Raw genomic sequence first — 13734 nt, 5'->3', positions numbered from 1 at the left:
GTGCAGCTTCCAGCTTCTGCGCAGACGCTCCTGTATGAAACTCCAGGCAGCCTGTGCACCCCCGCCCTGTGGTTCTGCAGCCTCTCATCTAGCTGGAGCAAAAATAACTCTAGTCTCTAGTCTGCTCTAAGATGATGCACACGTATGAAGAACATGAAGCAGAATGCATCATGTATCATACTTGAAAGCCCACCAGCATCACTCACCAGACACCAAATGGCTTTAATTATAGAATAACCACACTGTAAAGTCGTGAATAAAACAACGATTATTGTAGTAGGTTTTACAAAAGTACTATTTCAGTCTTTCTACTTCAAAATTTCACATTTAATTCAATGTATTACTTGCCATTTCTTCGTTGTGAACTTCATAAGCAATTTCTCTGTGAAAATGGTTTCCAAGTAAAACACAAAAAAGTTCATTTAAGATTAAAATATACATTTATTAGCTCTGTATGTGCCTGCAGTTGACACTTAGATTGCACCTGAATGCATAAAGCGATAAAGCATGACCATTTGATAAGCTAGTAAGCATGAATTAGTCAACACTCTCATTAATATTCATGAGTTAAAACTCATTAACATGAGATATTCCTATCAGTCTTTCACACTGTAATGCAATGAGCTGATGAAGGTCAGGAACAAAGAACTATTAATATTTATATGTAATTTAATATGCAATTTACATGTAATTTAAATGTCACATAACAATAAGGTTTTAGTGTAACTGTTTATAATTTTTCATACACTAATATTTGAAAGTTTGGGGTCCAAAAGTTTGGGCTTTTTTGAAAGAAATTAATGCTTTTTTTCAGCAAAGACATTTAATTGATCAAAAGTGTCAATAATGTTATATTACAAAAGATTTCCATTGCAAATAAATGCTGTTTTTTAACATTCTATTCAAAGAATTCAAAGGAGATTCAAGATTTATGATCACCAAATCAGCATATTAGAATGATTTCTGAAGGATCATGTGACACTGAAAAGTAATGACTGATAAAAAATTCTGCTTTGCCATCACAGGAATATAATGCATTTTAAATTGTAATAACATTTCAATGTTTCGTCTGTATTTTTTAAAATCAAATACATGCAGCCTTTGTGGGCATAAGATAATTTTTTCAAAAACATTAAAAATGTTATACCGACCCCAAACTTTCAACTGTAATGTACATTAGCCCCTTATTATCTATCATTTTATGAACAAAACGTTTGTGTTCCAAAGAAGAAAGAAATTCATAGTTTGGAACAACATGAGTAAATGATGACAACATTTTTGTGTGAGCTATCTTTTTAAAAACAGAATTATAGGCTATGTACCTCTAAAGAAACTTTGGTGGGTGAGGGTTCAGTTTGAAACCAGTACAGGATAGGCCATTCATACTCAGCCAGCCTAATTGCACAAATCTTTCTGCATCTGAGAAGGCAAATTACTTCAAGACAAATATAGGTTGCTAGACTGTTTCCCTTTTATTCATGTCATTACAGTTGTTTGTACAGTTCAAAATGAAGAAGTTTATTCCCATTGCAAACATTCTCCCACCTTATCGTCATAATTGCCTCACTAACACGGTGACCTCAGGATGTTCTTGGCCGCAATCACAATGTATTACTACAGACCGTGTTCTAGAAACTATAAACAACTCTTTACAAAAGCTCTTTTTCTCCATTAATGTTTTACCAGTGTGCCTTCAACAGTAACGGACCTCAGTTCTCTCCACCCATCAGTGGACATAAAGAGGAGCCACATGAGGTCACGAATGAATGAGTCATTCCGTAAATACATTTTAGCCAAAAGAACCTTGTACGCTGCAGAATAAACATATTCTAGCAAACTGCTTTATGCAGACATACAGGCTCACTTCCACCACAGTATAAAGTTTCCACATGCTTTGTTAGTGTACACTCTTAAAAATAAAGGTGCTTCACGATGCCATAGAAGAACCTTTTTGTCTAAATGGTTCAATAAAGAACCTTTTAACATCTGAAGAACCTTTCTGTTTGACAAAAGGTTCTTTGGGGCGAAAGAAGGTTCTTCAGATTATAAAAAGATAAGAAAGAGATGGTTTTTTAAAGAGCCTTTGACTGAATGGTTCTTTGTGGAACCAAAAATGGTTCTTCTATGGCATCGCTTGAAGAACCTTTTGAAGCACCTTTATTTTTAAGAGTGTATAAGGGATCCTGGTTTGGTTATAAGGTGAGAAACATCTTTTAGTCATTTTAAACCACAGTTTATTTAACATTTTATGTGAATCTCTTCAACACCAGACATTATACATCTTCACGGATTGTAGATTTTCTGGTTCATCTTAAATATAACAGACCTTAAAATAGTTTAAACTCAAAGCAGAAGTTGTTATTCTTCAGATGCTATTCTGGTAAAACATGATTTATCTCTTGCATATGTTGTTTCTTTTCTACTTTGAATAATTTATTATTTCTCTGGCTGAAGTTGATCTGGGCTGCATTTCCCAAAAGCATTGTAAGCCTAAGTAGATCATAGAATTATTGCCACCAATGGTCTCTCAACTTAGCTTATGATGCTTTTGAGAAACGCAGCACTGGTCAATATATAACAAGAAATAACTAAAACCAAAACAAAACTTTAAAAAAATTAAAATACTAAACACAAAGAAACTAAACTAAAATGGTAACACTTTATAGAAAGGTCCCATTAGTTAACATTAACCTAATCTTTTCAACATTAGTTCATGAAAATACAACTGTTCGTTGTTAGTTCATTTTAGCTTAGGTCCATTAAATAATATTAACAGATACAACTATGGATTTTAATAATGCATTTGTAAATATTTTAATTAACATGAACTACGATTTTTTTTTAAATGCTAATTTTTAACTACTGTTAACAAATGGGACCTTATTTTAAAGTGTTACCAATAAAATAAACTGTTGGTCATATAATACCACAAATATGGCTCATGTAAACTGGTTTGACCTTATCATGCTATACAAAAAGGTTATCAGATCTGCAATGCTGTATACATTAAAAACCTCAGGTACTTACAGGTAAAAACTAGGTAATTACAGAACAATCAAGCTAATTATATTCTGTTTACAAAATAAAATGAAACAATACTGAACAAGCATTAACAAGATAATTATACTCACTTTAAACTTAACTACAATGTATGTTCTAATTTAGAGGGAGTTACTTATAACAGATGTGATGGTGTCAGGCCTATTATTTGAACTCGGTAAGACACTACACATATGGCAGAGAACACCCTGATCAGCTTACAGCCACTTTATTATTGATGATCTGGTTGGACAAACCCAAGCAGCACCTCTGCTTCTCATTTAGCCTCGAACAGGTATGTTGCCACAGCCAGAACCAACTCAAATCCAAACTAATCTGAATGAACATACACAGTAACGATATGCTCAAGCTTCGGTGAACTACAGTCATGTTTGCGGCTGCAACTAAAAACTTTGTGAAGCAGGTGGGGAACACTGGACGCCTAGTCCCTGTGCCCAGTCTAAGTGAAGCGGACCGATATCAACCCCTAAGTCTGGTGACGAGGAAAAGGAGACGACATTTCTGGAAGAAGACCAAATATGCCACAACCCCTTTCTCGCTGAAAGACATACTCGTGGGAGATAAAGAGATCACAGCAGGTGAGTTAGAAATATTTAATAATTTTTATATAAAATAGCTAGATGAGTATAGATGAACAAGTCATGTAAACATTCAATCAAACATCCATGTAGAATTTTATGTGTCATTTGACTTACAAAATGCATAAAACACTTAATTTTATGTATACAGTAGTTTTTGTTATGAATGAAGGTGTTTTTTGCATGATGTGCATGCTGCAAGTGTGTCACCTTCACTATTTTTGACAGGGGTCTCCTCATATCAGCTCCTGAACTATGAGGACAAGTCTGATGTTGCCCTTAATGGGCGTTTGGGCAACCATCTGATCCATGAGGTGGGAGTAAACGTGAGTGGTTCAGATTCTGTGGCAGTAAAGGCCTCATTTGGAATTGTGACCAAGCATGAGGTGGAGGTTCCAACATTACTGAGAGAACTCAATGCAAGGTAAAAAACAAAAAAACACTGTGTGCATATTTTTATATATACAACAGTTAGTTCCAGCCCTCAAAATTGTCCGAGAGCTGGTATCTGGACCAGCAGCAATAGGAATGTTCACTGTTTATATCACTCCACTTTTGCACAGACAGGTTACATTGTTAGGCCAATAGGTGGCGACAAGTGACTTTATTTATAAAAGAGCTAGACTTTATAAAAGAAAAGACTTCTTTTCTGGTGCTTTGCCTTTATTATGATACCACAGTGGAGAACTGACAGGAAGAGAAGTGGGAGGGAGAAAGAGAGGGGGGTGGGATCAGGAGATGTCCTCGAGCCAAGATTCGAACTCGGGACGATTGAAACGCAACAGCGTTATATGTCAGTTTATTTGCCCACTAGGCTATCGCCACCATCCCTTCATAAATCTTTTGCATTCTCTCTCCAAAGTATTGCATTCCACCAAGAAACTTTGCATTCGCTCACAAAAATGTTGGGTTTGCTCACAAAATTTTGCATTCCCCTTGACTATCAAGAAACTTTGCATTCGCTCACAAAAATTTGGGGTTCACTTGTAAAACGTTCATGTTTCCTTGATTCCCAAGTAAATTTTTTTTCTTTTTTTCCCCAAACAAAATTGTGTTCTCCCAAGTAGGCCTAATTTTGCCTTCTCTCACAAAACATTTGAGTTCACTCTCACAAAACCTTTGCGTTCCCACAACTCCCAAGAAACTCTACATTAGCTTTTGTGTTTCCCTGAGCAAATAAATTTGCAAAAGAACTGAAATACAGTTTTTCCTCTCATAATATGACTTCCATTAACATGTTCTTTATGGGCTCTCAATCTTGACAAAATAACAGGCAAAATTGTGTCTCAAATGTAAGTTACTTTGGCTTCGAAATATTGGTTGAGGCTGTGATACCTGCAGCCATGCAAATATTCAGAACAGCAGCACTCTTGAGTACTTGATGAAAAGAATCACTGAATTCTCACATTCTTTTTCTCACAAATCTTTTTGTCTATTCTCCTCTCACTTCTTTTTCTATCAGGAAAGTTGACCTGGATCACTGTTTGATCCGTCAGTCCAAAGAGAGTGGGCGGACTGTCCTGTGTGTTGTCATGGAGAGTATCCGCACCACGAGACAGTGTTCCCTCACTGTCCATGCTGGAGTGCGAGGAACTACCATGAGGGTAAACAAATGCAAGTGTGCCCCCCAAATAGTATATTTGTCGGTAAAGTCTGTTGTTCTCTGATACTCTGAATTTTCTCACACAGTTCCAGATAGATGATGGTCGAAACCCTAAAGGTCGAGATAAAGCCATTGTAATTCCAGCCCACACGACCATAGCATTCAGTGTGCTAGAACTTTATGTGCGTCTTGATGGACGTCTAGGTAAGCACTAAATGATTTCATAGTAGTGTTCTGTCTTGGGGTCAGTAAGATTTTTTTTTAAAGAAATGTATTTTTGTATTCAGCAAGGATGCATTAAATTGTGACAATAAAGACAAAAATGTTTCAAAAAAACTTTTGAACTTTGTATTCCTCAAAGAATCATAAAAAAACACTGTATCCACAAACATAAGCAGGACAATGGTTTTAAACACTTATAATGTTTCTTGAGCTCCAAATCAGCATATTAGTGATTTCTGAGGGATCATGTGACACTGAAGACTGCAGTAATGATTGCTGAAAATTCAGTTTTACCATCACAGAAATAAATTACATTTTGAAATATATTAAAACTGTTATTTTAAAATTATGAATAATAATAATTTCACTCAATTTTGCTGTATTTTTGATCAAATAAATGCAGCCTTGGTGAGCATAAGAGACTTTTTTTCAAAACATTACCCCAACCCCAAACTCTGAACAGTAGAAGGCTAGATATCTATATCTATAGTATTACATATGGAGTCCACTCATAGATCTGTTTAGATTTTTAAATGTTTATTGCTTTATCTAATGACCTTTGTCTGAACTTTGGTCAGACATATGTGTGGCTCCAGAGTCAGTAGGAGGGTTTGAGAGGGAACAGATCCGTGAGCAGCTAGGGGGATTCATTGGCCGCTTTTCCGTTGGAAGACTTAGGAGATTCATGTCGGGAATCATCTATGGAAATCCTTTCAGAGCAGGTGATACAACTTCTGTTGTCATATCTGTATCTGCAATATTTAAAATAATCTTGAAGAAATATTCCACATTTAACTTGATTTGTGCTTGCTGTAGATGACAGGACATTTGAAGAGCTCACTCACTCTGATATGTACATGGATGATGTTGTGACGGACTACTATGAGAAGGCTGCCAGCATGACGGACCTGTCCACGGCCTACCTGCGGGATGAAAAACACACACGTGTAAATTTGCTCAACCATAACATACCTAAAGGACCGTGTGCCTTGTGTGGAATGGGCCACCAGAGGCGTGAGACTGTCTACGGCTGCCTGGAATGTTCTTCAGGGGGAAACAAATATGTCCGTCTCCACGCTGTACCATGTTTTGACCTCTGGCATAAAACTATGAGGTGAGAAATGGCCTGGAGGAACTCCCAGGGTGATTATCATGCAAATGTTGTGCAACATGACCACAAGATGTAAAACCCTCAGCTTTAATTTTGGCGTAAACACATTTTATGAAAGCAAGAATGTTCTTTGCTCATTGTTGGAACTGACATTGTAAAACAGATGATTTCAACAAATTCTAAAACATCTGACCTCAATCTGATTATTAAGTAATTTGTTTAGTGATTGATATATAATGTTTCCTTGTTTTCTCAGCTTGTATGAGTGTACATTATTATACCCCTAGTATCATAGTTGTTAAATAATAATTATTATCTAGTACAGGCCTGTCCAAACTCGGTCCTGGAGGGCCGGTGTCCTGCAGAGTTTAGCTCCAACTTGCCTCAACACACCTGACTGGAAATGTATGCCTAGTAAGTGCTTGATTAGCTGCTTCAGGTGTGTTTAATTAGGGTTGGAGCTAAACTCTGCAGGACACCGGCCCTCCAGGACCGAGTTTGGACAGCCCTGATCTAGTATCTACTTTACTGGCCAAAAGTTTGGAATGATTAAGATTTTTTAAATGATTTTGAAAGTATCTTATGCTCACCAAGGCTTCATTTATTTGCTTAAAAATACAGTAGAAAAACAATATTGTGAAATATTACAGTACAATTTAAAATAATTATTTTTTATTTGAATATATCTAAAAATTTCATTTATTTCTGAGGTGACAAAGCTAAATTTCCAGCAGCCATTACTCCAGTCTTCAGTGTCGCATGATCCTTCAGAAAATCATTCTAATATGCTGATTTACAGCTCAAGAAACATTTCTGATTATTATCAATATAGGAAACAGTTGTGCTGCTTGATATTTTTGTGGAGACAAAGTGTAATACAGTTCATAAGTTTGAGTAAAGGAAGAAGAAGAAATTAATTTTTTAATTCAGCAAGGACACAAATAATCTAAAGTGCCATTTAATACATTTAAAATGTTAAAGATTTATATTTCAGAAAAAAATGCTGTTCATTTAACTTTCTATTATAATCCTGAAACAAGTATCACTATTTCCACAAAAAAATATTATGCAGCAAAAACAGTTTTCAGCATTTATAATTTTAAGAGCCATTATTAATAACCGAGCACCAAATCCACATAGAATGATTTCTGAAGGATCATGTGACACTGAAGACTGGAGTAATAGCTTTGCCATCACAGGAAGAAATTACTTTTAAAAAAATATATAAAAAGAGTTAACAGTTCATTTTAAATAGTAATACTATTTCACAATATTACTGTTTTTATTTTTGTTTTTGATCAAATAAATGCAGCCTTGGTGAACATAAGAGACTTCATTTAAAAACATTAATAAAAAAAAAAATCTTAATTATTCCCAAGTTCTGACTGGTATACACATTGTGACTAATAATTGAAAATTATTAAGAAGAAATTTACACATAATACAATATAATAATAATAATGCAAGCTAAAAAGACTTATCTCAGAAACAATACTTGGTGCTAATTGTGTATCGCTTTGTTTACATATTGTCCATTTATATCAGTTTTAAGATGGTGTTTCTTGCATATCCAGATACAAATGGACAAGATAACAGATCATTTAGGGCAAAAAGCTAGAGCAGATATTTATTTCATCACGTGTAGACCAGCTGCTACATTTCTGAACATACTGTGCTGTCTGAATAATTCAGGCCTATCAATAAATTAGCCTGTAGATCACGTGATCGCAGAACAGGAAGTGCTTCGCTGACAGTGTTGTCTCCCGTGAACAGGACACCATGGAACTGTTTACAGAGAGCGTGTGAACTGAAAGCCAGGATAGTGCAAGATTACATTTGTGTGCTTATTTGACATCTGTTGGCCCCAATATGTTCAGAATAGTGTGATTAATGGAAAAATATATCTTAATCTGTTGATCGTGTAGCATGGAATATCAAGAGCTTAAAAGACAAAAACTTGAATGTCAAGAACAAAAATTAAAGGATTCACCAATTCATGTGCTGATTGAATTATTTTCCATGTTTGTTTACCATGTTTACAATTAAAAACATAACATTTTAAAGTTTGGAATTTTACATGGTTTGAATTTTTACATAAAGTTTTAAATTTAATGTTTTTTTTTTGTGGAAAAAATACATATACATTATATATATATATATACACACACACAAAGTTTTGAGTTTGTTTTTCCAAGAACAGTTGGAAAACAGTTACTACTGGCAGCTAATATAAATAATTGTAATCAATCATAATAAATATACAGTGGGTACGGAAAGTATTCAGACCCCCTTAAATTTTTCACTCTTTGTTATATTGCAGCCATTTGCTAAAATCATTTAAGTTAATTTTTTTCCTCATTCATGTACACACAGCACCCCATATTGACAGAAAAACACAGAATTGTTGACATTTTTGCAGATTTATTAAAAAAGAAAAACTGAAATATCACATGGTCCTAAGTATTCAGACCCTTTGCTCAGTATTTAGTAGAAGCACCCTTTTGATCTAATACAGCCATGAGTCTTTTTGGGAAAGATGCAACAAGTTTTTCCCACCAGGATTTGGGGATCCTCTGCCATTCCTCCTTGCAGATGGGATTGGATGGTAAACGTTGGTGGACAGCCATTTTTAGGTCTCTCCAGAGATGCTCAATTGAGTTTAAGTCAGGGCTCTGGCTGGGCCATACAAGAACAGTCACAGAGTTGTTTGTTGTGAAGCCACTCCTTCGTTATTTTAGCTGTGTGCTTAGGGTCATTGTCTTGTTGGAAGGTAAACCTTTGGCCCAGTCTGAGGTCCTGAGCACTCTGGAGAAGGTTTTCGTCCAGGATATCCCTGTGCTTGGCCGCATTCATCTTTCCCTCGATTGCAACCAGTCGTCCTGTCCCTGCAGCTGAAAAACACCCCCACAGCATGATGCTGCCACCACCATGCTTCACTGTTGGGACTGTATTGGACAGGTGATGAGCAGTGCCTGGTTTTCTCCACACATATCGCTTAGAATTAAGGCCAAAAAGTTCTATCTTGGTCTCATCAGGCCAGAGAATCTTATTTCTCACCATCTCACAACTCCATGCGGGCTTTCATGTGTCTTGCACTGAGGAGAGGCTTCGGTCGGGCGACTCTGCCATAAAGCCCCGACTGGTGGAGGGCTGCAGTGATGGTTGACTTTCTACAACTTTCTCCCATCTCCCGACTGCATCTCTGGAGCTCAGCCACAGTGATCTTTGGGTTCTTCTTTACCTCTTTACCTCTGGCTCTTCTCCCCCGATAGCTCAGTTTGGCCGGACGGCCAGCTCTAGGAAGGGTTCTGGTCGTCCCAAACTCCCAAACGTTAAGGATTATGGAGGCCACTGTGCTCTAATGAACCTTAAGTGCTGCAGAATTTTTTTTGTAACCTTGGCCAGATCTGTACCTTGCCAAAATTCTGTCTCTGAACTCTTCAGGCAGTTACTTTGACCTCATGATTCTCATTTATCTGGTTTTGTTTATATTCAGTGGGTACGGAAAGTATTCAGACCCCTTAAATTTTTCACGATGCAACAAGTTTTTCACATCTGGATTTGGGGATCCTCTGCCATTCTTCCTTGCAGATCCTCTCCAGTTCTGTCAGGTTGGATGGTAAACGTTGGTGGACAGCCATTTTTAGGTCTCTCCAGAGATGCTCAATTGGGTTTAAGTGGCTGGGCCATTCAAGAACAGTCACAGAGTTGTTGTGAAGCCACTCCTTCGTTATTTTAGCTGTGTGCTTAGGGTCATTGTCTTGTTGGAAGGTAAACCTTTGGCCCAGTCTGAGGTCCTGAGCACTCTGGAGAAGGTTTTTGTCCAGGATATCCCTGTACTTGCATTCATCTTTCCCTTGATTGCAACCAGTCGTCCTGTCCCTGCAGCTGAAAAACACCCCCACAGCATGATGCTGCCACCACCATGCTTCACTGTTGGGACTGTATTGGACAGGTGATGAGCAGTGCCTGGTTTTCTCCACACATACCGCTTAGAATTAAGGCCAAAAAGTTCTCATCAGACCAGAGAATCTTATTTCTCACCCTCTTGGAGTCCTTCAGGTGTTTTTTCATGTGTCTTGCACTGAGGAGAGGCTTCCGTCGGGCCACTCTGCCATAACGCCCCGACTGGTGGAGGGCTGCAGTGATGGTTGACTTTCTACAACTTTCTCCCATCTCCTGACTGCATCTCTGGAGCTCAGCCACAGTGCTCTTTGGGTTCTTCTTTACCTCTCTCACCAAGGCTTTTCTCCCCTGATAGCTCAGTTTGGCCGGACGGCCAGCTCTAGGAAGGGTTCTGGTGGTCCCAAACGTCTTCCATTTAAGGAATGGAGGCCACTGTGCTCTTGGGAACCTTAAGTGCAGCAGAATTTTTTTTGTAACCTTGGCCAGATCTGTGCCTTGCCACAATTCTGTCTCTGAGCTCTTCGGGCAGTTCCTTTGACCTCATGATTCTCATTTGCTCTGACATGCACTGTGAGCTGTAAGGTCTTATATAGTCAGGTGTGTGGCTTTCCTAATCAAGTCCAATCAGTATAATCAAACACAGCTGGACTCAAATGAAGGTGTAGAACCATCTCAAGGATGATCAGAAGAAATGGACAGCACCTGAGTTAAATATATGAGTGTCACAGCAAAGGGTCTGAATACTTAGGACCATGTGATATTTCAGTTTTTCTTTTTTAATAAATCTGCAAAAATGTCAACAATTCTGTGTTTTTCTGTCAATATGGGGTGCTGTGTGTACATTAATGAGGAAAAAAATTAACAAATGATTTTAGCAAATGGCTGCAATATAACAAAGAGTGAAAAATTTAAGGGGGTCTGAATACTTTCCGTACCCACTGTATATAGCGTTTGGACCAATCAGAAGCACAATTATTCATTATAGTTAACAAATAATCCAACAGACCACCTCACCCAACAACCAGACGGGGTTGATGTCTGTGAATGACCCCCAGGCCCCTGGTTACCATGGCAACCATGACACCTCAGCCAGACCAGATAAACTTTACAACCCAATGGAGTTTGCCTTCTTACTTAATGCTCCCTCCTGAAAAAAAACATAATATAAAAACTAACTCCTTCCCTACTCATTTAAAGAAAACCTTCCAGGAATGAGCATGCCTGTTTTGTTTATGAGTATCACTTTCTTGAATATTGTCTTTGGTATTGTTTACTGTTTTATGCATGTGTCATGATATAATCACTAGCTAGTTAATATAACCTCACCTATACCATGTTTGGTATCTATGAATTCACCTTTTGATGATCTAAATGAGATTCTATATTATATGTTGATACCTATGCAACATATTAGTGTTCTAACAGTCTTTAAGAGTTCTTGCATCAACACCCCATCCAGTTACATATGCAAAATACCATGCTTGAAAACAAAGAGTTGTAAACTTTCCCTCCAAAAGTTCAAGACACCATTGGCTCTTTGATCCCCCTGATGCGTGACCTCCACATAACTTAAAAGGCTTGCTTCTAGTCTCATCATCACCTTCCCGTCTTCCGCTGGGCCAGTGCAGCTGCACCTGGCAGGACTCGACTTCAGCCATGTCTTCACTCTTCACTCTTGAGTAAACTCTCCCAATCACCACCGAGTCAGAATAACATCTTTGGTGTTCATCACCATTCAAACCCGGAAGAACGTGATCACAATTCCAACACCACCAAACCTTCAAACCACCAAGTCTTTCAATGAACAAGGCAATGGCAGTATCGTACATTTAACTAAACGAAACGAGAGGTTCAGTATAAGCTGTAGATTCCGTTGTAAATGTTTCACTCAGGTGGTTAACTGACTCCTTTTCATAGCTTCATCCTGTTTCTCTAACGCAGAGGTACACAAACTCAGTCCGGGAGGGCTGATGACCTGCTGAGTTTAGCTCCAACCTGCCTCAACACACCTGTCTGGAGGTTTATAGTATGCCTAGTAAGAGCTTGATTAGCTGGTTCAGGTGTGTCTAATTGGGGTTGGATCTAAACTCTGCAGGACACCGGCCCTCCAGGACCGAGTTTGGGCACCCCTGCTCTAACGGTTTCATTCATTCAGTCTCACTTGCCCTTCCCCCATGTATGAGTGATTATATGTTTGCTTGTTAAGATTAGTTCTGTGTGTTAGTGCTTAGTTCATGAGTTTTTGGTCCTGTCAATCTAGCTGCATGCTCTAAAGCAGTACTGTAAGAATTATATTTTCCGTGGCTAAGAAAATAGAATTTCTTAGAGTTGATATGAAATTACACTGGATGTTCGCTGGACAAACAGATTAGTTGATGGCAATTTAATTCTGCTACAGTTACTACTGGCAGCTAATATAAATAATTGTAATCAATCATAATTAATAGTATTTATATACATTTCCCATTTGAGCTAATATTCACCCCAAACATTTGAAAAGTGGTGTAACCAAATTGGCCATCAAATGTTTGTAACTTATGTTTTTAATTGCTGTATATTGTACTTTACCAATTAAAAATGTTTCACAACTTCTTGTATGGTCTTGAATTTGACCTTAGTAGCTATATTAGTGTGTGACTTACTTTCTCACTGGAAGACACGAGACATGTTTTTTTCATTCACATCTTTATTACTTACAAAAATAATGACCAACATTCTGCATTAATGACAAAAACGGCTCATATGCAGTGGGCCTTTTCATTTTCTATATTAAAGCTTGCATCAGAACTCAGCCAGCTCACCCACTGCCAATCCAAACACTCTCCATTCTCACAAACAAGTCCACTCCAGGATATGCACTCAAGCGAAGAGCCACATAGGAACAAATAAATATAGAACTTTTTCTTCTTTTTTACTTCAAGTCAGAATTTAAGCACTTTTTGATCCTGCGTTTCTGGATGAGAGGAATATGCAGAAATGAACCACCCAAATGTCCACTTGGCACAACTTCACTGTTCCACATTTCCAGTTCAATATTAATGTCTAATACAGCCATTGGGATTATGAATATATAGAATCTAAAAAAACAAGACCAATGCATTCCCCTCCTAGACATCCAACTCTGTATTTACTTGTGTTAAGCTGTCACTTTCCTACACACAGATAACTATAAAACAAGCATGTTCAGATGCTCCAGAAACAGGTGTGAAGCCAAAATATTTTAATGGCTTTAAAATACGAGATGCTCTGGCAAC

General features: G+C 37.6%; 1 protein-coding gene across 3 annotated transcripts; it reads left to right on the top strand.

Moving 5' to 3' along the window:
* Positions 1–2168: 2168 nt before the first annotated feature.
* Positions 2169–6922, top strand: LOC107555423 (pejvakin-like). Of its 3 annotated transcripts, none has more exons than XM_016238204.1 (8): positions 2169–2199; positions 3166–3334; positions 3461–3638; positions 3867–4062; positions 5101–5242; positions 5328–5445; positions 6042–6185; positions 6280–6922. In XM_016238204.1, exons 2-8 carry the CDS (start codon positions 3278–3280, stop codon positions 6579–6581), a joined length of 1137 nt encoding a protein of 378 aa, XP_016093690.1. In that variant the 5' UTR covers positions 2169–2199; positions 3166–3277; the 3' UTR covers positions 6582–6922. The 3 variants fall into 3 exon arrangements, with proteins under 3 accessions (XP_016093690.1, XP_016093693.1, XP_016093691.1); XM_016238207.1 differs by having other exon boundaries at positions 3464–3638; positions 6280–6921; XM_016238205.1 differs by lacking the exon at positions 2169–2199 and having other exon boundaries at positions 2908–3334.
* Positions 6923–13734: the final 6812 nt, after the last annotated feature.

This window comes from Sinocyclocheilus grahami, unplaced genomic scaffold (genome assembly GCF_001515645.1).
Source record: "Sinocyclocheilus grahami isolate Dianchi unplaced genomic scaffold, SAMN03320097.WGS_v1.1 scaffold534.1, whole genome shotgun sequence".
In the NCBI taxonomy this organism is placed as follows: Eukaryota; Metazoa; Chordata; class Actinopteri; order Cypriniformes; family Cyprinidae; genus Sinocyclocheilus; species Sinocyclocheilus grahami.
This window is presented reverse-complemented; position numbering and strand designations above follow the sequence as displayed.